Source organism: Drosophila nasuta, chromosome X (assembly GCF_023558535.2).
Source record: "Drosophila nasuta strain 15112-1781.00 chromosome X, ASM2355853v1, whole genome shotgun sequence".
NCBI classification, from domain to species: Eukaryota; Metazoa; Arthropoda; class Insecta; order Diptera; family Drosophilidae; genus Drosophila; species Drosophila nasuta.
In genome coordinates, this window is record NC_083459.1 from 28,224,958 (window position 1) to 28,251,188 (window position 26,231).

The 26,231-nt window shown below is 34.5% G+C and overlaps 1 protein-coding gene across 1 annotated transcript in view; it reads left to right on the top strand.

Annotated features, from left to right (window-relative positions):
- The window catches only part of LOC132795011 (neuronal acetylcholine receptor subunit alpha-7), a 212,414-nt gene that overhangs the window by 139,081 nt on the left and 47,102 nt on the right, over positions 1–26,231 (top strand). The window contains 3 exon segments of the mRNA XM_060805400.1: positions 3,969–4,013; positions 8,682–8,791; positions 14,172–14,352. Coding sequence (XP_060661383.1) covers positions 3,969–4,013; positions 8,682–8,791; positions 14,172–14,352 — 336 coding nt within the window.

Genomic DNA, 26,231 nt, shown 5'->3' on the forward strand with positions numbered 1-26,231 from the left:
ATATATATTTTTAAATAGAAACATTTTATAATATTAATAAAAAAAAAATTAATTATGATAATAATAAGAAATAGAAGTAGAAGAGGAAGTGGAAGTAGAAATAGATGTAGAAGTAGAAGAAGCAAAAAAAAAAGAGTAGAAAAAGAAGACGATAAATAAGAAAAAGAAGAAGAAACGAAGAATAAAAATAATAATAAGAAAGAAAGAAAAAGAAGAAGAATTAGAAAAGGAACAAGAAGAGGAAGAAGAAAAATAATTAGAAGATTAAGAATATATAATAATAAAAAGAATAATAAGAATAAGAATAATTTATTATTAGAAGTAGAAGTAGAAGTAGAAATAGAAGAAGAAGTAGAAATAGAAGTAGAAATAGAAATAGAAGTAGAAGAATTAAAATAATAATAAGAAATAAGGAAAAAGAAGAAGAAGAATTAGAAAAGGAACAAGAAGACGAAGAAGAATAATAATTAGAAGATTAAGAATATATAATAATAAAAAGAATTATAAGAATAAGAATAATTTATTATTAGAAGTAGAAGTAGAAGTAGAAGTAGAAGTAGGAGTAGGAGTAGAAGTCGAAATAGAAATAGAAGTAGAAGAATTAAAATAATAAGAATTAGAAAAGGAACAAGAAGACGAAGACGAAGAATAAAAATAATTAGAAGAATAAGAATAAATAATAATAAAAGGAATAATAAGAATAAGAATAATTTATTAAGAAATGCATAACGGGTATTTAACTATCGATACTCGCTTTCACACTTGATATTGTTGCTGTTGTTTTCGCTTCTGGCGCTTGATTTCCTGTGTGTTTTGTTGGGTGGCCAGCAGCGCTTTTAGTTTGCCATTTAACAAAACCGCAAGCACACATTCGTCACCTAAAACTCTGCTCTTTCTCTCTCTCTCTCTCTCTCTCTCTTTGTCTCTGTCTTTGTTCCTTTTCGCTTCTCGTTGTCGTTCACTGTTGTTGCCACTTACAAATTGGCTTTTGGCCACAAAATGCCCTGGATTTTTATTTCGTTTTTCGACTGGACACTGGAACTAGCAGAATAACCCCTAATAAGCCAAAAGGTCAAACATGCTTGTTACCAATCGACTGCCAAAAAATAAAAAAAAAAATGAAAGAAATCCTATGCACATCGTTCACAACAATTGGCCAGTTGCCTGGTCGAGACTTTTAAATGCTGGGCACGTTGGGCAACTGGGCAAACCGAAGGCAACCGGTAGACGGATTCATTTTTAATTTATATGTTAATCATTACGCCACATAAATATAATAATAATGATAATAATAAATGGGACAACAACAACAGCAGCAGTTTGAATATGAAAATGCCAAGGAAAATAAATAATCCCAGTCGTCTTTGGTCGCCTGCAAATGCAATTTAGCCAGCTCATTGTCTATTTTGATTTCCGTTCTTTAATGAGCAACAACAACAACAACAACAATCGACAGCAGCAGACGGCAACATTATTTAGCCCAACTCTGGCGCTGACAGCCATCATCTTCGTTCCAACAGCTTCCATCTCATTCTCTGTGTCGTATCTCGTTGCCTTTGTTTCGTATTCTCATCCATCCAATGCGTCCAACGGTGCGTATACATAACTGAACTCAAATGAATGATAAAACATTCAATTTTTGATACATATTCGTATTCATTCAGGCAGCACGCGTATTTATTCACTCGCAACGCCATCAAAAGCAGCAAACTAAATCACAAAAAAAAACAGGAGAAGAAAAACACGAGTACTTGTAAAATACTTATGGAAAATTCGCTTTTAGTCTTTTGCTTAGTTTTCCACCAAATTTCATTAGTCAAGCTTCAATGACTTTGTATGAAGTGCTAATTGTTCAAGTTGCTCAATCGATGCAGCAGTAGGAACATAAATGAAAGCTACAATCAAGTGTGCTCGACTGTGAAATACCCGCTATCCATTTTGGAAAAAAGCAAAACAGTGCAGTATTAATGTTAAAATATACCGCAAAAATACCAAAAAATATGCCGAAGACTCTTTATGGTACATTGATATAATACTATGATCAAAATATACCAGAAATTAATATACTGCAATAATACTTAAAATATACATTCAATATATACCATAGGGTGCAAACAATACCATAGGATCAGAAAGTATTTGTAAACTATACCGAATTGATATACCGCACAAATACTACAAAATACCAATGGTCATATTTGGTATATTGTTATAGTACTACTTACAAAATATTTTAGAAATTATTCTTTAAATATATAAACAATAATATACCGCCAAAATACTCAACAAAATATACTTAAGATCATATTTGGTATATTTATATAGTGCTACATTCAAAATATACCATATAGTGCAATTTATACCAGATAATGTACACAAAATAGTAAAAATATCGGGTGTAAAAATTAAGGAAAAAACACTTCAATTTGTAATTTAATCAATATTAAATCACAATTCATTTCAAATTGTTCAAAGTTAACTTTGCATACTCCCATTAAAATACCGCAAAAATACTCAAAAAATATACTTAAAATCATATTTGGTATATTTATATAGTGTCACATTCAAAATATACCATAGAGTGAAAAATATACCAAATGATCAGCACAAAATAATAATATCCTTCTACCCCATAAATATCGGGTGTAAAAATTAAGGAAAAAACACTTCAATTTGTAATTTAATCAATATTAAATCACAATTTATTTCAAATTGTTCAAAGTTAACTTTGCATACTCCCATTAAAATACCGCAAAAACACTCAAAAAATATACTTATATATATATATACTTATATATAGTGTCACATTCAAAATATACCATAGAGTGAAAAATATACCAAATGATCAGCACAAAATAATAATATCCTTCTACCCCATAAATATCGGGTGTAAAAATAAAGGAAAAAACACTTCAATTTGTAATTTAATCAATATTAAATCACAATTCATTTCAAATTGTTCAAAGTTAACTTTGCATACTCCCATAAGTTTTCATATCATCATTTCAAGTTTTGATTCGTTAGCTAGTGTTTTTCTTAGCAAAAGAATTTGTGGCAAAAAACTATTTGCATACACTGTGTGTATGTTGAGCACATTCATTTGCATACAATTGCTTCAAGATGGACTCTCTCCCTCTCCTCTCTCTCTCTCTCTCTCTCGCTTTTTCGCCCACTTTTTGCTTGGGCTAAACCAAATAAAATAAAATTATTTTCTTTTGATTTCACTTGCAATTTATTTGAATTGTCTGTTATTGGTTTACCTTGAGTTTCGACTGAGACTGAGACTGCGAAGAGTCGCTCGCTGTGTTGTCTGTCTAGTGGCCCATCGACTGAAGTATCAATTGTCTCTCAATTGTCTGTGCTTGTCTTTCTGTTTTTCCTTTTTTTTTATGGGACATCAAACAAAAGCTTAATTCCATGTAATTTTATTGCATTTTCATAAGTACACATTGATTGAAATATACACAGCAAGAAAAAAACGTGATAAAATCAGGAATAAAATCTTAAATCGAGATTATTAAATCATGAAGATTTAGCTTCTAATTTTAAAGAAAGGAAATTCTAACATATTAAAAATTATTGAATTTGCTATATTTTCCAACTGAAAAGAATAATATTTCTTCTAAAAAGGAAGATGAAGAACAAAATCTTATTTCAAGATTTTTACAATCTAAAAATCTTATTTCAAGATGGTTTCTTAAGATCGAACAGTTATTAAACCAAGATTTGGAATCTTGTTTTCTATATTGAATAAAAAATTGTTGAAGAAAGATTTGAATATAAAAATTATATGTTTTTAATCTAAAGATGTATTATAAAATTTTTGATATAAGATTATTTCAACCCAAAAATCTTATTTCACGAAATTTTTTAAAATCAAACAAATCTACTTTTCAATCTAGAGTTATTTCTCTCTGTGTATGTATTGTATTTGCTAATTTGGAATTTGCTTTTTTCTCTATTTGCAGGATGAAAAAAATCAGTTGCTCATCACAAATATTTGGCTGAAATTGGTAAGTCGGCTCGACAATTAAATATTTATTTAAAACATTACATTACGTATTCTCTCTAGCCATTAATTTAATTTATATTTATCTACGGCCAACGGACATTAAATCATGTTTGTTGTTTATAAATAGACAAAATCCGGAAAGCTCTCTCAAGTGTTTAGCCAAATATTAAGTAATGTGAGTGGGTGGGAGAGTGAAGAGTGAAGAGAGAAGACTTTAGCAGACATTAGTCAAATGCAAAGTACAAATTTGTTGTGTGGAAACACACACACACACACATACACATATGAGTCTTTGGGCCCAAGAAAAGATTTGTTGCCTTTGAAGCAATAAATTTCGGGGCACAGCTTTAGGCTCAATACTACTTCGATGTTCTTTTTCATTTGGCTCTTGGCTCTCACACATACGCAACACAGTGCAACAAATGAAATTGCCGCAATTTGTCAAAAAAGACAAGAAAGCATACAAAAAACCCTGAGACAGGCAGACAACGGGATAGTGGGGAGCGAGGGGGAGAAAGTGATGCTAAAGAGCTGCGGCACTTGCCAAAAATTATACGGGAATCATTTAATAGCTTCAATTGCTTAAATTACCCCCCCCCCCCACACACTTTTTGCGCCATTTTTTCTTTGGGGGGGCCCAGCTGAAAAGTATGCAACGATTTTTTTACTTTCGCCATTTTGTGAGATTTACAAAATCTACATTTAATTGGCAAAGCGAACAAAAACTTAATAAGCAATTGGCCAGTTGCAATACACACACACACTCTCACACACACTCACACACACACTAATACACTGGCAGCACTTGCGTGGCAAGTGTAGCACTTTTAATTGGAATGTCAGCTACAGTCATCAGCCTCAAATTAAACCATACATACTGTAAGCTCTTTAATTTGCACTTTGCCAACTCATTCGCCAAACTTGCCACATGCCACACATACCATTTGCCACTTGCCACTTGCCATACACACACTCACACATTATGCAAATTTCCAAATCCCAGGACACATTTTTCTCCTCATCAATTAGCCAATGTGTATCATAATTGACATTCTTTTTGATCATTGCCTCTAATTATGCTGATTGCTAATCTGATTTGCATAAAGAAATTTACATATCAACTATTGTTTTTTATATTTTTAGATATAAAGTTTTTTTTCGATTAAAGCCATCTAATTATAGATTTTTAATTTAAAATTGCATTCGATTAAAGCAACGTTACTATAAATGTAACAATAAAACATGAAAATTATAAAAAACAAGTAAGAAAACTACAGTCGAGTCTGTGAGATACCCGGAACTCATTTTTAATGAAAGCAAAACTGGAAAAATACTAAAATATACCAAAAGCTATATTTGGTATATCGATATTGTACAACACTCAAAATATACATTCAATGGAGTACAAAATATACTAAATTGTCAACGAAAGCAGCTAAGACCTGACATTAATATGCGTTTTTTTATACCCGCTACCCATAGGGTAGAAGGGTATTATAACTTTGTGCCGACAGGAAATGTATGTAACACGTAGAAGGAGGCATCTCCGACCGTATAAAGTATATATATTCTTGATCAGCGTCAACAGCCGAGACGATCTAGCCATGTCCGTCTGTCCGTCCGTCCGTATGAACACCTAGATCTCAGAGACTATAAGAGATAGAGCTATAATTTTTTTTCGACAACATTTGTTATGTTTGCACGCAGATCAAGTTTGTTTCAAATTTTTACCACGCCCACTTCCGCCCCCGTAAATCAAAAAATCGAATAACAAGCGTAATTTTAAAGCTAAAGTTGCGAATTTTGGTATGTATAAAAATAATTGAAGTAGTTATGTTTCCTAAAAATTTGGTTGTGATCAGATAAAAATTGTGGAAGTTATTAAAGAAATACTTTTGTATGGGCAAAAACGCCTATTTACTAGGGGTCTGAGTTGCTTTGGCCGACAATCTGGTATATTGAGCCGTCCATGATATATTTTGAATGCGGTACTTTATCTATATATATATTTGACAGACAACAATTTTTCTTTTGATTAAATCAACCTAATTATAAATTCAACTATAACAATTTATTAATTACTTTTTTTAATTTATATGCAAATATTTAAAATTTCAATCTAATTTGATAAATGGACAGACAGAAAGATTATTCAATTCTTGATTATCGTATTCCAATTCCAACCGAAATGTATTCCTAATTAAATTGCAATATCAATTGCCTTGGTCAATTGCTTAGATAAAAATGCAAAAATAATTCCACTAAAAGGTTTCAATGCGATTAAACGCACGATACGCGAAACATGCGTGGAACAGTCCATAAGTTGAATGAAATAATTGCTGATATTAATTGTAGTTTGTAGATTGTTTGTCGTGTTTTGTGTTGTTGGCGAAATGTTAAGAAATTAATTTCATTAAAATTTGTCGAAGACACGTGGCCAAAACGAGGTCGCAAGGTCATATTACACAGCACATGATTAATACGCATAATAAACATAATAATTTTGGGAGGGACTGGCAACAAAAAACACAACACAGAAAGGTAAATGGATGGCAATTGCCACTTATATGATTAATCGATACGATCAAATGCAAACAGACTAAGAATAAGGAATTACGAGGTGAGGTGAGGTGAAAAAGGACAACACCTCGCACTTTCCTTCACCCCGCAAAAAGGAATCGATGCGCTAATCGCCTTAAGTGTCACAAAAGCAACAAATTTAATTACGATAAGCGTCGGACAACTCCACCAATACAATTACAATATGCCTGAAGCATACGACTGCCCCCTTCCTCCCCCTCCCCCTTCCCTCTCCACACACGCTCACACACACATGTGCAGCTTGGAAGTAGTTGACCATCTATCCATAAATGCGCACTTAACGATGATTGATGATTAAGGCACCTCACATACGTGCCTCTTCTCCTCCACCAAGCAGCCACAGCCAAGCGAGAAAGAAATAGACAAATAATGTGAAAGAGTGAGAGAGTGAGACGGAGAGAGCAGGAATTAGAGGCAACCTCAGAAACTGTGTTTGGTCACGGCTAATTGATATGTGGCTTATTAATAACACACGCAAAAGCGCAATGCATGGCTGATGGGGAATATTCAAGAGTGCTCAAAATGCAAATCAATCAAGCATTTATAAATCTAAAAACAACTAAAGCAAAAGCTTAACGAGTATTACATTAATAAGCTAATCAATTCATTTACATTTTTCGCTTTAAAAATATATTTGCATTGCGATTACAGACTATAAAAACTCTAATCTTTATGATTCCTAAAAATTTGGTTGCTGTCACATAAAAATTGTCGAAGTTATTAAAGAAATATCTTTTAGTTGCTTTAGCTGACAATCTTGTATATTTTTAATGTGCTACGATAAAAATATACGAAATATGGCCTTCAGTATATTTTTGTATTTTCTTGGTATATTTTAAAATGAATACCACAATGTTTTGCTTTCATTAAAAATGGGTAGCGGGTATTTTAGTTTTCTTACTTTTTTGTTTTATTTATGAAAATGCGAAAAATATATTCCAGATATTTTTAGATATAACATATTTTGCTTAATTGTTAATATATTTGCCCAAAATTTCAACTGTGAACGCAACAAAGTTTTATGTTTGCAAAAAAATCAAACCTTCAAAATTAAAAAACAAATACTTAATGATACTTAATGAGCAATAAATAAATAATAGCATTAAAAATGTATATATTTTGACTAACTAATTTCTCAAAAACAAAATATTAATACTATTAGAAATTTACAGTTGTTGAATTATTTAAAAAGAATTTTGTCTCGAAGTTCCGTCGTATTTTTCCATTTTAAAGCACTGCTATTTCAACGTTCTCAGCTGAATATATATTAAATTTTTTTGAATATGTTTTTCGTTTCTCAATCAATCTTTGTAGCTCTTAGGGGGCTTTAATTTAAATGCAAGTACACAAAAGCTGCACTTTCGCACTTTTAGTGCTTTCAAATATTAGTATTGAATTTAATTGGCAGCACCCAAAGAGCTGCAAAGGTGATTAAATAAAGTGTTTGTCCGGCATTTTACGAAAAGACCCTTGCGAGTGCAGCCACAGAATAAATGCAAATGCATGAAATCAAATAGACAATAAATACATGAAAATAGAAAAATATTAAATAAAACCAGTGGCAAAAGGTATGCTTGGAATTCTTGGCTTTGGCAATAAATATGCTTTTGTTTGTGAAGGAAAAAGCATTCGTGGTCAATATTGAATAGAATGGCATACATATAAAATAGAACGGAAGTGTGTGGATGAGATGGTGTTAAATGAAATTGATAGCGTTTGCCGAAATTAGAAACAGATTCCAAGCTCAGCTTACTCACTGCACAGAATAAATATTCATGCATTTGGTATTGTTCCGTTCCGTATTTACAAACTGTAATTAATTAAGTCGGACATCAACGACAGGAATCCTTTTGTTGACACTCCGACACTGTTTGTACAATATTCTGACCCTTTTTTCACACTCTTCCTCCCGACTCCCACTCACAAAAAAACACCCACAGAGAAACAAACAAACAAAGCAAAACAAAAACAAAAACAAAACAACAATAGAAAATTTCTTGGCATTTTGCAGTTTTGTGAACAACACATTAAATTGTTCTCATTTTTTGGTCATCTTTTTTTCTTGCAGGAATGGAATGATATGAATCTGCGTTGGAATTCAAGTGAATTTGGCGGCGTTCGCGATTTGCGTATACCACCGCATCGATTATGGAAACCGGATGTGCTCATGTATAACAGGTGAGTGTAGAATCCATCAAATATGACAGAGTTGGTATTTTGTATAACAAATGGTATTTTAGGTGAGGTATAAAATACTATTTTAACATGTGAAAACCATCGCATTTTATATATTCGAATTAGTAAGGAATTGTCTTTTGAATGAATGAATTCAACAATTATGACAGAGTTGGTATTTTCGATTGCTAATGGTATTTTTCTTAAATCATGTGACGACAATCATATTTTATGTATATTTTAAATAGTAAGGAATTGGCTTTTAACGAATAAAACAAAAAACTAAAACAGAATTAATATTTTCAATTACATATGGTATTTTAGGTGTGGTATAAACTACTCTTAAATCACATTTTATATATTTTAATTAGTAAAGAATTGTCTTTTAATAAATTCTACTACTTCCTGTTATTTAAAGTATTTCTGTATGCCAGAATTCAAATATTCTGAATTCCTTTTTCAAATTCTTTATTCATGCGTACAAAACAACAACTTTCCTGTTGCGTCATGGCAACCATCTTTTAACCATCCGACTTGCAAATACTCTCTTCACATTTATTATGATGAGAATGCTCCACAATTCTGCATCATCATTTAACCACTTAACAACGTTCATGACTGCAGGGTATATGAGCTGCAAAATATTTATGTGCATGATGACAAGCTGTAAAAAACAAGTAAGAAAGTTACACTCGACTGTGCTCGACTGTGAGATACCCGTTATCCATTTTGAATAAAAGTAAAGCAGTGCGGTATTATTGTTAAAATGTATCAAATTCATATAACGCAAAAATACTAAATATACCACAAGGTATATTTGGTATATTGATGTTGTATTGTATTCAATGTATACCATAAAGAACAAAGGTATTATTGTTAAAATATACTACATTAATGTACCGAACGCTGTATTTAGTATATTGATATAGTAGTACATTCGAAATATACCACAGAGTAGATATGTACATAGGTATTATTCTTAAAGTGTATAAACTTACACAACAAAAATACTGAAAACATACTAAAAGATATATATCGTATATTGATATAGTGATACATGCAAAATATACCATAGAGTATATAAGTATTATTCTTAAAATATACCAAATTAATATACAGAAGGGTATACTTAATATATTGCGACATTCGAAATATACCATTGATGTCAAAATATACCATATTACCTGTTATACCCTTCTACCCTATTGGAAACAGGTATAACAAATGTGAAACATAACGAAATGAAACGCAAAGTTGTTATCGCATATTTGGCGGCTACTTAGCCACATCTTCGATATACACTTATTATATATTGGCACCTACTTATGTTTGGATGTTAGATTGCGGCTTACATGATAAGACTGTGTGCTCTGCTCCGTATGGAACGTGTGTTTGTGGCATTGCCACCTGGTTCAGGGGTTCGAGGTGGGGGGGCAGATAACTCAATTGAATTGTGCTTTTGGGTCGATTTGCCTGCGCCCCCTTCCTGCATCTTTTCCACCAGTTTACTCGGTTTTTATGACCAGTTGCAATACTTTATAATTCCGCAATAAAATCCTGCGGTCTCTCTCTTTCTCTGGCCCTCGGGTCTCTACTGCTTGTTGGCTTTGCGGCTGTGGCTTTATTGCTTTATTCATATAATTTTATTTGCATTTGCAACGTTTTGATAATAACGAAATTGTGTTTATTTTTTTCATTTTTTTTTTTTGTTGTAACGAAAATCCCTTTCAGGTTTATGAGCTGCCATTTGTTTGCCTACGCTTACCATATTCTTTTTGCTTCACTCCTCCATGTCTTTCGGATCCCCTTCTCACTTTTTTTTTGTGTTTTGTTCGCTTTTTGTTATTTGTTATCAATTTTATTGTAATGGCAGCATCCTTTTGTCCAGCCCAACCCAAGCAACGCACCAACGTTTTGTAATATATATGGAAATATGTTGAACCGCAGAGCAACACACATGTTTTATTTCGCCATTGCCGCCATTTGATACTCTCACAAAGAAGTAGTATTGTGGTTTTGTTGCGGCTTGTGTGCCGCTAACCAAATACACAAATATTCATTTCATTTATATTCGCACATCACACACTCACATTTTGTTATTGTTTGCTTACGGTATTTTTATATTAATTGCCATTGCAATTAAAATTTTGTTCGTCATTCTTTTTAGATTGCAATTTTGATATTTGATATGAGAAAGAGTATCAGTAAACGTTCTTAGTTCTTTTCTCTTTCTTATTTGAATACACATTTTCATTGCTGTTTTCTTTTGCAACTAATTAGAATAATTTATTTAAATTGCATTTTAATATGCCATTGAATTTCAATTGATTTCTCATTAATATTTATCGATTATGCCTGAAAGCACATAGCAATAATATTTCATCGATATGTGCATACGAGTACAGTTGGCTTACTGTCAATACTTGAACCAAAAAGTCTTGCTATTTATTTAATATTGTTCAAAATATTATTTGTCGTCTCTTTATCAAGTTTCACCTGTAAAGCAGCGGCTTGAGCTTTAATATTACACTTGCTAGTCGATTTTAGACGTGGTAAAAATGTGCAAACTTGAAACGCAATATTAAAATCGCAGCGAAAAAAAATCTCTCTCTCCTATAGTCTCTGAGATATATGAAGATGTTCGTACGGACAGGGCTATATCGTCTCGGTGATGCCTCCTTCTTCCTGTTACACATAGCTATTGTTGTAAGAACTGTCGATCGATTGTTTATGTTGTGTATAACAGATTTGTATAACAGGGGTATAATAGCTGTATAACAGATTTGCATAACACGTATATAACAGATTTGTATAGCAGTTTTGTATAATAGTCGAGCTGGCAATAGAGTATACCAGTTGTTTATAACAGTTGAATACTGTTTTATATAACAGCTGCTTAACATAATGGTTTACATCATTGGTGTATAACTGTTGTTTATAACAGTTGGCTATAAAATTGCTGTATATATATAAACTCTCATAAAGCAGTTCATTAATTAGCTGTGTATCACAGTGGTGTATAACAGTTGTGTACAATACTATTCAATAATTTGGCTGTAGTGTATACCTGTTATTTATAACAGTTGCTTATTTCCTGCAGACGGCATAATAATGACAAAAATCTATATAGCATTAATTGTTATACATATATGGAATCCAATCCAACATCACCTTGAATGATATATTTGCTATGCTGATGTGCAATGTCGTCAAGTTATTTTGCTCCGTTTGGCAATGCACTTAAGTAAATGAGGATTCACACTTGACTTGACACACATAACATAAGTATAATTCAAAAGATAAGTTTTTGTGTATGCCACAGGGAGGAAATAAAAGAAAACAAAAACAAAAAGAAAAGGTAACTGCTGTCGTTGCGATGTGCGATGATGATGATGATGATGTTAATGTTAATCGCTGCCGTTGGTCGGTCGTCTAATCTATTATGCTGCAGCTGTGCAGCGACTCTTTAAAATTGTATAAGTGGCATTTTAGTTTATGGCAAATAAAGTGTGGGACAACTGATGACCGACGACCGACAACCGACATCCGACGACTGATGATGACCGACGGCAGCAAACACTGAGCTGAGCAGCTGGCACAGCAGTAAACGCACAAATTTTAATGCGTATTTGGGCAAGTTTTATGGCAAAGTAAATGACTTGCTGTGTGGAACAAACAATGAAAGGGAGAAGCTAAGAGCCGAATTGTTCCACACTGAACAGGGGACAAGTACAATTAAGAGAGCGGGGTACACTTAAAGGGACACATAATGTGAACAGCAAGAACAATGCCCAGCAAAAGGCTGTAAAAGCCAACAGCAAAAAAACAAATACACACTCTCTCGTATACAAACATATATAAATATAAGTATTTTATGATAGGCTACAACAGTCTTCACTCAGTCTCAGTTTCAGTCTCGGCCTCAGTTTAGCTTTTGCTTTTGTTCCTGCGTGTCTCAAGATGGTTGAGATTTTGATGATGTGACTACAATAGAAGGCACGCCAACATAATGAATCATAATTTTACTGTTGACATGACCAGCGTTTGGCCAGGGGAAAGCAAGGCAATGGAGTATGATGAGCTCAAGCATATGAGCAGACATCACACATGAGAAATAATGACGAAAGCGAAAAAGGCAACACAAAAAAAAAAAGAACAACAGTTAAAACATTTCACAAAAAAAAACCTAATAAATAAATTAATAAATATGGAATATATGAAATTCTTATGGCCCAAGAAAATCTTTAATTTCGCGTCGGCAATAAAATTTTTGTATTCATTACGTATAACAGTTGTTAGAAGCTTTATGTGCAAGCTGTTGTTGTAACAACTGTCGATTGAATGCTGTTGTTGCATAGAAAAGGTTTGTATAACAGACGTATAACAGATTTGTATAACAGTTGTGTATGACAGTCATTTAGAATTTTGTATAATAGTTGTGTATGACAGTATAGTGTGGTGTAGTATGTATAACAGTGGTATATAACATTGATCTATAACAGTTGTGAACAATTTTGTATAATAGTCGGGTCTGACATTTGTGAGTAACTGTTGTGTATAATATCTGACTAAAATATTGCTATAAATATATTACTATATATAAAACTGTTTATTAATTGGTCGTTTAAACAATTGATTATAACAATGGTGTATAACAGTTGGCTACAGCACTTTTATATTCGATAGTTGGATACAATAATTTATTAAACAATTTTACTTAAGTTGTGCCAGTAGAAACTTTTGGATACGTAGCTATTAAAATAAGTATATAACAGTTTTGCGTATACTCATTTTGTATAAAATTTGTTAATATGTATGCGTATGCGCAACTCAATTGCAGTTATATACCCGATGTTAACGCTTCACTGGGTATAATTAATAAATATTAAATTAGTTTGTGCGCGAGCGTTAAAAATTGAACAGTAAGAAATGAGCATAAGCAACTCAGACGACGCATTGCCTATGGATTAATCATTAATCAGTGCCATGGCACAGCCCACACACACACACACACATATACAGAGGGCGACGCAGCTGGCAGTGTAAAAATGATTTATGCTCAAAAGTATGCTACATAAATTTCCATATGCGCCGCCGTTGCGGGAATCCGACTGTAAAAAGGTTGCCTCTTATTAAATGCGTCAACGTGGCCAAACACGTAACCGTTTTAGTTCTAACACCAACTACACACAGACACACTTGCACACACACACACACACACACACAGGCATACGCCCACACACACACACACACGTTGAGCACTTAGGTATGTACATATTACATGCTGAAGTAGCTATAGCCATTACTTATGTCTGTTGCAAACTTTACACCCTATCTCATTTCTCTCTCTCTCTCTCTCTTTCTCTCTCTTGCTGTCTTGCAGTGCGGACGAGGGATTCGATGGCACCTACGCCACCAACGTGGTGGTACGTAACAATGGCAGTTGCCTTTACGTGCCGCCTGGCATCTTTAAGTCGACGTGCAAAATTGACATCACCTGGTTCCCCTTCGACGATCAGCGTTGCGAAATGAAGTTCGGCTCCTGGACCTACGATGGCTTTCAGGTAAGTTCAACAAAACGAGTCACAATCTCACCCTTCGCCTGCCTTCAGCTCATAAATAATATAACCTAGATACCTACGACTGTATACTATATACGTGTTCTAAAGTATATATCGGCTTTTAATTACGCAGCTGTCGAAAAAGTCTGAAATTGTAAGCAAACAATTTCATTTAGTTGCCTTTCAAGTGCTGCTAGTCAATAAAACAAGTCGTTAAAACTAATTGATGTGGAAAATGGGGTACTAGCAAAATACTCTACAAGTTGTACAGCTTTTAATCGATTCAGTTATCGAAAGTTGCAACCAAGTACAAATGAATTTACATGCAAATCATCCAGTCGATAGTATGTGTTAAAACTATCGATAGTAATATATTAAAAATTAATTTTTATAAAACCATCGATAATACAGTATATTATCATTTGTATTTGTAGCACAAATGATGATTGGTAGTATGTATGAAAACTATCGATAGTAATACATTAAAACATCAAATACTAGCCGTCTAGAAGAACTTTCGATATTAGTGAATACTCAATTGAGTAAGCAAATGCAATTGAACACCGAACATTGTTTATCGATATTATTCATTAGAATTATTGATAGTAATGCATAAAAACATTAAATACTTGCAATCGATAGTAAAAAAACTATCGATAGTGGTATAAATTTTAGAGAGTGAGCAATTCAATTCAGCTTGACTTGCACACCAAATTGCTTAGACAATAAATAGAATTAATGAGCTCAGCTCAATGCAAAACACAAACATATATTTGAATACAAAATGAAGTCAGCAGCGCAAAGATGATTTTGCACAGTCAAGGTTAACTTTTGCTTAATCCTTTGCAATGAAATTTGAAAGTGTTGTTTTTCAATATATATATAAGTATATAGCTGTATACGTATGGGATTGTACATATATATTTGCGTATTTTATTGATGGAATGGCAAATTAATTTAAATAAGTCGCCATCGAAGTCAGGCCAGCATCAAGATGTCGGCTCAGAAATTAATTACAGCCGCTTGATTTATTTTGCTATTTATTTTCGATAAGGGCGCTCATTAATTATGCGTTTCTCTTGTCGATGCTCATTGTACGATTGTACCAATTGTATCTACACACACACACACACACACACTAGCACATTCACGCACTTTTGTCTATATCTCACAATATCGAACTAGTTGGGAAGTTATGACAAATTGCATTTCCGTTCTCTCGATGTGTCAGCAAAGTTATTCCACTAGCGTTTTGTTGCTTTAATAAAGTGACCAACGTGGAAAGTTTTATGGGGGAAAAAAACTGAAATTTAATAAACGAATTTCACAGATATTGAAGTGAAGTTAATAGAGTCAGATAAACAAATTTTGCCGCTGATTGCAATTATAATTTGTGTAAATTAGCTGAATGCGTTAACGAGTACAGTTCAATTAGTTTGTCCAAAACCAAATGAGATGTCAAAATGTGCATTCTGTTGACAAATTAACAAACATTTAAATAAACAGTTCACCGAACAATTTCCGAATAACAACAACACAATAAAACGACAGCAAATACACAACACAAAAAAAAATACCCTACAGCTGAATCAAAGAAGTCATCGATTAAAACATTATTTGTTGGCATAAATGATTTTCCCAAAAAAAAAAAGAAAAAAAATTATAATAAATAGCAAATCCATTATGTAAATAAATCTAAATAAATAAATGCATTGTAATTTGCAAAAATTAATGTGATTTCAAATGCAGTTCTAACAAAATGAATAATAATAAAATAATACTAAGTATATGAAAAGAAATCATTATGTTTACAACATGATAGAATGTAGTTTGCGATGCGAGTTGATTATACATGTGGCAGGCTCATTAAATAATTGCATTTAATCAATTCGGTTAGCCAACGTTTGCCAGGGTTGGGATGGTGGCAGGGCTTCAATTTGGATCGAGTTGGCAGCACACAACACAGAGCAAATGTAATGACGCTGCCAATATGCGACAATAATTACATTTAAAGGCAACAATAAATTAATGCTGACACTTGACCAACTGTAATAAAGCAAGGGAGAGAGATGGTAAGAGATAAAGAGAGAGGGAGAGAAGAGAGAAAGGATGAGCTTGTAAGAGAGAGAGAGAGAGAGAGAGGAAGGAGAAAGTAAGAGCTAGACAGAGAGTGAGAGCAAGTTTTATGCTTTTGCAGCAACTTTGTCGAAAGATAGGCCACAATTCTCGTAAATAAAATAATATAAGCGTTGCCAGTTTCTTGTGGCACACACACACATTCGCTCTCTCTCTCTCTCTCTCTCTCTCTCTCTCTCGGTTGGGCGCACATAACTCATTCAATGCGCTCAACGCGCATAATTTGTAATACCGGATATCCGGCATTGCAATCCATAAATATTGTATGGCAAGCGACAAGCCCCAAAACGAAGTCGATTCCTCTGCTCCTCCGGTTTCAATTCCCCAGCTCAACTACATAGTTAGTACACTGACAGAAAAAACATGCAAAAATCAAGTATAAATTCTTGAATCAAGATTCGTTGATACCAAAATTGGACTAGGAATGATAATAAAGTAAGCGAACATCAAAAGCAATTCACTGACACTGACACATCGAAAAAGGATTACCGATAGTATGCATGAAAACTATCGATACTAGCAATCGATAGTAATAACAATCGATAGTAGTGAAACTTGAATAGATTGAGCAAACAGTAAAAGCAATTCAATTCAGTTTAAGTTGCACACTGAATAGCTAAAACAATAAATAGAATTATTAAACTCACCAAGTTACTCCAGCTCAATGCAAGACACAAACATATATTTGAACATGAAATAAAGTCATCATTGTGAATCAAGATTGTTCGATATCAAAATTTAACTAAGAGGGTTTATTCTTTAATCAAATATTTTCAGTCTATAATAAAACAATCTTGAATCAATTTTAACTTAAAATAAGATGTTTTTAATCTTGAAATGCAGATTTAGCATGAACATTTTTACAACAAAAATCTTATTTCAAAATTGTTTTTTTTTAAGATTGAAAAAATCTTAAATCAAGATTTGAAATCTACTTTGCGATCTAAATTTTTTTCTCTCTGTGTAGTCGCAAGTTGGCCTAGGCAAGCATAACCTCAACTATGCATACATTTCCGCATCTCTATCTCTGTTCTATAATGCTAATGAGAGAATCCCACACACACACACACACATACAAATGGACAAACTTTTCGCTCAAAAACTTGTGGGTCAAACGGAAGCCCACAAAATTACGCATTTTGGAAATTCAAACTAAGATCGGTTTGTGCCCGATGCGTGTCTGTGATTTCATTATTATAATTAAATTGCTCAAAGAGCGTAAAGTGTGCGTAAATAAATAAATAATGCAGTCAATTAGTTAATTAGTTAGACCAACTAAATAGTTGCCAATGTCAATTGCTTGATTTATGCACAGCACTTTTTTGCTTGCCATTAATGCGAATGACATTTCTAAACCGAAATCATTCAGCAACTTTTTTGTTTGCTAATTATAGACAAGTCTAACATTTATAGCATGTAAAATTACAATATTATCGGCATACTCAGAAACCAAATAAAATTTTTCGTTGAAGTTCGACGCAAACAGTGAAAATCAATTAAATACTTTGCCAAGTGAAATGCCTAAAAATGCAAATGCAGCTCACTGCACAAATTTCCAAAGCGAAATGAAAGAGAGAGACAGATAAAGAGAGAGAGAGAGAGAGAGAAAGGGGAGAGCGAGATAGACTTTTGCAAAATTGAAGAATTTTGAGCAATATAAATTTAAGCAAATTTTTGGTGGTTACAGCTGCAGCAGCAAAGTTATCGACGAATTCATAAGCAATTTACTTAAAAGCTGCCGGAGCAGCAGCGCCGTAAATACGACTTGTAAATACCCTCTAAAATTTAATATATACCTATTGACAGTGTGCCCAGATGAACACAAATAGGGTTGCCAGATGCATATCCAACAGTTTTAAGGTAAATCATCGCTTCAAAAAATATAAGCAATGTAATATTCCAATAAAGATTTCTTTGCCCAAACAACCTGAAATGGTTTTAAAATTATAGCAAATATCAATACTAAAGCTTGACTGTTATATTATTTTATGGTATACAAAACATACTAAAATTTGGAAAGTATAGCATAAATCGAACAAATTCATAAGTATAAATTTTGGTGCTGAAATCTTAATGCAAACTTTCTTTAATGTGGTACACTCCCTTTGAGATAAGTACAGGGTATTTTAAGGTATTTTAAAATATATACCTAAATTTTGAAAGCAAAGCGTATATCAAACAAATTTAGAAAGCCAAAAGTATAAATTTCTGTGCAATAAACAGTGCTGAATTCTGTTCACAAATATTGTCTCGAGTGTTTGTGAAAATGTGGCACACCCCTTTAGAGTTAAGTACAGAGTATTTTGAGGTAGTTTAAAATATATACTAAAAACTTGAAAGTGAATCGAACAAATAGGATAGTCATAAGTATACATTTTTGTGATAAAATCTTTAGACAAGCGTTCTGTAGTGTGGCACACCCCTTTTGTAATAAGTACAGGGTATTTTGAGGGTATATTCAAAATAGATACTAAAAATCATTCAAAAATAAAGTATAAATTGAACAAATAAGAAAGTCATAAGTATAAATTCATGTGCTAAAATCGTTCAAATCTTTATAGAAGCTTTCTGTTGTGTGGCACACCCCTTTTGTGATAAGTACAGGGTATTTTTGGAGGAAGCAGCATAGCTGCAAAAGAACTCAGCTAAGTAATGGCAAAAAGACAAGTGCCAAACACACGCTAACAAACTTTAACACACACACACATGGTGAATAACTCATGTGTCAATCTGCATACATGTATGCATGTGTGTGTGTGTGCATATCCAATGCAAATGCGTGTGTGTGTAGACTCTAATCAGCAAAAATTTGGTTTGGTTGAAAAACTGGCAGCCAACTTGGCAAACGCATGCCAAACTCGACACACACACACACATGCTTAGACAAGGAACACACACACACACACTCGCATCATGTCACACACCATCGCACAGTGCATTAATTTGCATGGCAAGACATGGCGGACATGAGTAAGGCCAAAAACGAGCGTAAAACTTTGCTGCTGCCAACTCAAAGTCGCTGACGCAGCGGGGCAATGAAGGAAGTGTTTTTTGGCAAAGCGTGGAGAAGCCTGGAGACGCAACACGAAACCGAAGACGAAGACGAAGGCCTGCCATTTTCTCATAAGCGTCTACGCAACATTGTTGTCACCATTCTCTTAACATTTTTCCACTACTTTTTTTTGGCACACAGAAGTTGACACGTAAAATATTAAAACGAACAAAAATACAAAAACGACGCAAACAAAAAAAAAAAAAAAAAACATGAAAATGAAAATGCGAAGCAGCCAAAAAGAAGCAAAGCATGCAGCTTGCAACGTGGCACAAAAGTCGCGACGATGACGAAGCACAGACACTGAGAGAGAGAGCGAGAAAAAGAGAGAGAGAGAGGGAGAGTCAAAGCTACCGCACAAAAGCAAACCACGTGCATTCCGCGTTTTGCTGCTCAAAAGATGCCAAGCTCAGTAGCCGGGGCCAAAAGCAGCAGCAACAGCAGATGCGTTCTGCGTTCCGACTGCGTTCCCTTGGCACGGCAACAAACAACAACCAACAACAATAACAACAACGGAGAACAAACATTGACTTGGCATAACAACAAGAACTACCTCAAACGAGGCACAACAACTGCGGATTTGGCACACAAACACACTCATACACACACTTCAACTCTAACCGCTTGTTAACAAGGCCAAATCCAAATCAAGCACAAGAAACACACAAAGCACAAAAAAAATACAAAAAAAAAAATTCCCACACTCACATCTATTTTCGCCCACAATCGAAATTCAAACTTGCCACTTGGGAAATGCACTCGCTATCGATAACAGCGACGATGTTTGCCAAATACTTTACTATCGATGTATGTGTTTTTGTTTAACTATTGATATTTTTACATTGATACCTGTTTAAAGGAACCTTCATTAGTTATATAAATACACATTTGATAGTATGTGTATCGATATGTTTTCGTTAACATAAACTTGACGATATTTTCCAAATACTTTACTATCGATATATATATGTGTGTGTGTAACTTTATTATATTTTTAGTATAATATTTTTTTTAACTAAACTTCATTGGTTACAAATACATCGATAGTAAGTGTATCGATATGAATGATATAACATGACGATTTTCGCCAAATACTTTGATATCGATATATATCTTTGCGGGTGTAGCTATTGATTTTTTGAAGTAACCTTCATTGGCTATACGAATATGCATTCGAAAGTGCTATGAATATAAAGCTATGTTGGCCAAAGACTTTACTATTGATATATGTGAGTGTGTATAGATATCGGTATTTTTACCTTCATGGGATATATATATAAACATTCGATAGTATGCGTATCGATAAGTATTCATTCACATAAGCGCTGCTATAAAGCTTGACGATGTTTGCATGTGGCTTTGTGTGGAATTATTAATATGTTTACTATGATACCTTTTTTAAGTAATCTTCATTGGTTATATACATAAATATATATTCGATAGTATGTTTATTGATATATACATATATATCTTAAGCTTCGAATTTAATACCTTTTTTTGTAAGCCATAGCTTCGAGCTACGATTGCTTGAGAAAGCAACGAAATACAAAATACTTTACAAAAATATATCGATAGTAAAATGTGCACATAACTATCGATATGCATTTGAATTTCAAACTAATAGACAGCTTTGAAATTTTCAAGTCAGCTTGTATTGAAATATTAGAAAGCAAATTTATTTGGCCTTCACGTGATACGCTTATTTTGAGTCAATTATAAGCAGCTCGAAAGGAGGCAAAACGGAACGCTATTTATCAGCTATCGATGACAACAATCGATATTGAAAGTTGGGAAACTTTTAGCTGCCCATTTCATTAATCAATTCCAACAACCACAAACACTTTTACCCAAATCTTTAAGACGTTCCCAATTGCAGGGTTCCGCGTGAAATTGTGGCGGAAAACGATTAAGCTTAAAGTGTTGTTAGGATTAGAGCAAAAATCATGTTGGGGGAGCATGAGATGAGGAAGTAAAATCTCTCTCTCTCTCGCTCGTAGCATGCGAGTACATATTAAATTTTCCGAATGAAGTGAAACCATAGTTAAAAAGCTTTTGCGAAACTGTGAATAACCTTATTGTTTTTCCGCTTTCCCTCTCTTCACAATTGTTCTTGTTGTTGCCGGTTTTCTTCTTCGTTTTTTTTTCGTTGTATAAGCGAAACAATAAACGGGAAAGTTAATCAAAAATAAATACGTCGAGTTTTTTGAGGGGACGCAACAACAAAGCCGCAAGCCAAACTTTTCGCTCAGGCTTTATGAAAACTCTCGCAGTTGCAGGCTACAGGCAGAGGACATGGACACAGCTGGTCAATGGTAGTGGGAGTGAGAGAGGGCGAGCAAGAGACAGACAGACAGACAGACAGAGAGTGAGGGAGATGGAGGCACTCTGGTTTGACTTGGGCTGTCAAACATTTTAATATGGAACGTAAATATCGCATTTATCAACTGGCGACGGCATAAACTAATCGCTATAGATGCTCCACTGCCTAACAATCTGCTGTCACACCCAGATGTGGCATGTGGCAGGTGGCAACTGGCAAGTGGCATGTGGCAGGCAACAGCAACCTGGCAGCAACCCGTGACAACAATTTCCCTGTCTATTGTTTGTCAATTGTCAGTGGCGTGTGCGTCACAGTTCGTGTCACTTTGATAAAGTCTCGACTGCTTAAATCAATATGCATAATGCCGGCCTAAATGCTTTACCGCCCGCCTTCCTTGGTAATCAGTTTGGCAACGCACAACGCGCAAAGCGTCAATCGGCCGCCATTTCAATTTCATGCGACGCGACTTGAGGCCCTGACTCGAAAATGACAGCGCCAAAGTTGATTCAATAAATCCTTTTTGGCCAAAAGTTATTGACAAAGCTTTTAATTGCTTTCGAATACTCGCCATATTTCCTCATCCTCGTCCTCGCCGTCGCGTTGTCACGTTTTTTAAACTAATTGCAATCAAATTTTTGCGACTTGGCTTTAGCTTGTGACGCGTTAATGTCACCCAAAAGTCGAAGCTGAAGAAGCGATGTAAAGCTGTCACTCGGCTTCGTCAGCCACACACAGACACAAAGGCAACAACTACTCGAATCTTGTAGCTGTAACTGTGGCAACGCGACCCCGTTATGTGTGTTGCGTCTAAGCCGCGACCCCGGATCCCTCTCCCGCGCCCCACTTCCCCCCTTCCAGTTATAACCCCAATCTCAATGCCGCAATCGCTCTCGCCCCAGCTTTAGTCTGTTGCCAACCCCGGTGCCACACACATTTATCTCCCAACTCATCGCGTCTGCATTTACTCGCGTCTACATTCTAGTAGCTACTATTTCTTTTCATACCCTGGTAAAGGGTATGCACACTTTTAAGTATCTTTTGCCGTTTTACTACACCATAAAAAAATAGCTCTAAAATCAAAAATTTGATCTTAGTTCCAACAATTCTGATCAAGAACATGCACATTTTAATGTTAGAAAACACATCTTGATTTCAAGAACATTTGATATAACATAAAACCCAAGTTTTTATTAAGAAAACGAAAATTTCTTATAGTTTTAAGACCAAAATCTTATTAGATTAAAAACATATTATTATTATTAGTTATTCAGTTGCATATTGAACCCAGGATCACCTTTCCCAGACTTCAAATGAAAAACAGTTCGCCAAATCTCGACTAACTTAGCTATGAACTAAAGCAATTAGAACTAGATAAAAACTTTATAGAAATTTTGATGGATTACAGAATTTTGTAACCCAAATTTAGTATTTTTTATCTAGTTTTGAGGATTTGGGATTTTTCGACTAATGCTCTTATTAGACGAATGTCATTAATTTTAGAAACTGGCCTTTTTTCAGTGTGTGAACTATAGAGAAAGTAGCATTTAAAATAGAATATATAATTTCGGTTTTACTAACGTGACGATTAAAATTCCCTCAAGTTTTACTTTTGAGGTTTTTTAAAAGTTTCGTGAATTTGTTCTATTTTAAAGTTCCATCAAGATTAAAGTTCTCACACAATTAAAAATATAATACTCAATGAAAATATCGATTAACCAAATAATTGAAAGTCATAAAACACAGGGTATTTTGTTAGTCAAGCAGCTTAAGGACATTCATTTTTTTTTTTGCGTCAGCGATGTCAAAAGTGTGTTATGTGCAAATGGCTCAATGACGTTGAGTGCCAAATCTGTAAAAGTGAAATGCAAAAATGGCCCCCAACAGCAACAGGAGTTGAAGATGGAGTTGGAGTTGAGAGAGAAAGAGAAAGAGAGAGGGGACGGCAGGGACCACTGTAGTCTAAGCTGTAGCAGGTTGTTATGCTCATCTAGTCATCTCATCGCAGCACATTCATATGCTCAACCTCAGCCTCATACTCATACTCATTCGCATAGTGCTCGCAAAATTGTTACTCATCATGGCAATGACGTTGTCACTTCATAGCCGGGGCCGCCCACTTACGGGCTCGAGCCTGCCCATCTGTTTGTGTGTGTATGTGTGTTGCGACAGCTAAATTTATCGAAATGAAAGTTGCCTTTGAGTTTGCTTTTCCGAATCACAAAACTCAGTGATTGTAAGGCACAGACACACACACTTTGGAATGCGACTACAAATCTGACTGGGCACCATTAGCGAGGATTAGTTCATTTGTCGTAGATTGTTATGATGTCGTCGTCGTCGTCTGTCGAGTTGCCTTTTGCCTCTCTTGCGCCTTATACGAGTATGCAGGGCATGAAAATGTGTCGACTCATTGAAGTTCGTTTGTACATCCAAGAAATATGTGCATAAAGAGTTCTCCAAAACTAATCTCATCTAATAACTCAATTCATGAGAGCAACATCAATAGAAATTACTCAGCGTCAACCTTAACTTCTAGTGATCAGAAGTTATTTGTTATTGTATATGCTAATCACTTTGGCAATCAATCAATTGGAAATAGATATTCAATCAACACATTAATGAATCGTCGATATATTCAAATAGTGTCATTTAACAAAACACTTTAGTCTCTACTTTTCTCCTTTACATTAAGTAGTATGTATATATTTTGTAGATAAGTCAATCAATCAATCAACACATCAATCTGTCAATCAATCGCCATATAGAATTTTTTAATCACTAGGTATTCAATCTGTTAACATTTGAATCAATCAAAATAAATATACAAACTTCAGACCAAACTTTTCCCCTTCTAATGGGTAACAAACATTTAAGAAATCAGTCAATCAATCAATCAGTGAGTCTTCATTCAGCACTTCAATCTTTCAATCAATCGTCAATTTACCGATTACAAGATTATAGTATTGGATTATAGTAGTATTTATAAATCAATCAATCACTATGTATTCTATCAATCACTATATCAATATGTCATTCAATCAATCAGTGGGTATTCAATCAACACTTCAATCAGTCAATCAATTGTCGATTTACAAAAAAATGATTATTTTATTGGGTAATAATCATTTTATAAATCATTTAATCACTATTCATTCATCAATCAACATCTGAATCAGTCAATCAATCGATTCACCATTTAACTAATGCTTCAAAAACATAATTCAATCTCTCAATCAACATTTTAGTAAGGCTCTAAATAAACACTTCAGACTGGAAAGTCTACACTTAAGAAATCAGACAATCAATAAATCATCTATCAATCAAATACTTATCTGTCAATCAATCTAACGCTAACATTTCATTTACTTTAGTTTAAGTTCTGAGTAACTCAGCATATTTCTCTTGAAATTAAAGAAAAGAGAACATAGGAGAAAGCTTTTTGCGAATTATGGGGGTATTGTCTGTGTTTTAAGAAGGAAACGAAATGAGCAAGAAACAGTTGAGAATTATAGCGGACACACACATAAGAAGCATATTTCGTTAGCTTGACCTACTCCCTAAGACACAAAGAGAGAGAGAGAGAGGGAGAGTGGGAAAGATAGTGCCTAATAAGCTTGATCTGGGTGCAAAGGCGGGGATTACTTGAACTGCGACTTATGCAGGGGAGGAGCGAAACAACGGCAACAGCAACAGCAAAAGCAGCTAATACAGAGTGCCTTAAAAGGTTTACAATACACACAATGTTGTTGGGTTTTCTGCAAAGGGTCAGCTGCTACTCCAGCTACTGCTTGGCTACTGCTGCTGCTGCTGCTGTTGGGGAATAGTCGACAAACAGCGGCTCGTAAAGTACGCACAAATTACAACGGCATGAGGGCCAGTGCTCTGGACCGGACGTGCTTGACTCCTCATAATAGATGGCCAAACACGCTGTTGTCCCTTGTTGCTCCCATTCCATTTTTATTTTCCTTGTCTCTCTCTCTCTCTCTCTCTCTCTGGAGTCTTTTTTGGCAGTAAAAGGACCGTTGGGTCACCGCTGCCACTTACCGTGCCACAATCGTGCCTTGTGCTTGTGTCTTCCAGTTGCCTTGTGCCAGTTCATTTTGGCCTTTTAGCATTATGCGTGCGCCTTTAGTTGGAACATTTATGCCGGAACATGTCCAATGCGTACGACGCACCCAATCAATATATCACTAAAAGCTACGGGCTGCAATCGGCATTATCTCCCAGCTACTACATGCTGCATGCCCCACACACACACACACACGCATTTCTCTTTCTGTCCTGCATTGAGCAGTTGCAAAATTATCATCTCAATTGGCAAGAGCTACTGCTCAATTGCATATATGGTGCATATATGTAGGGAAGATATTGCCA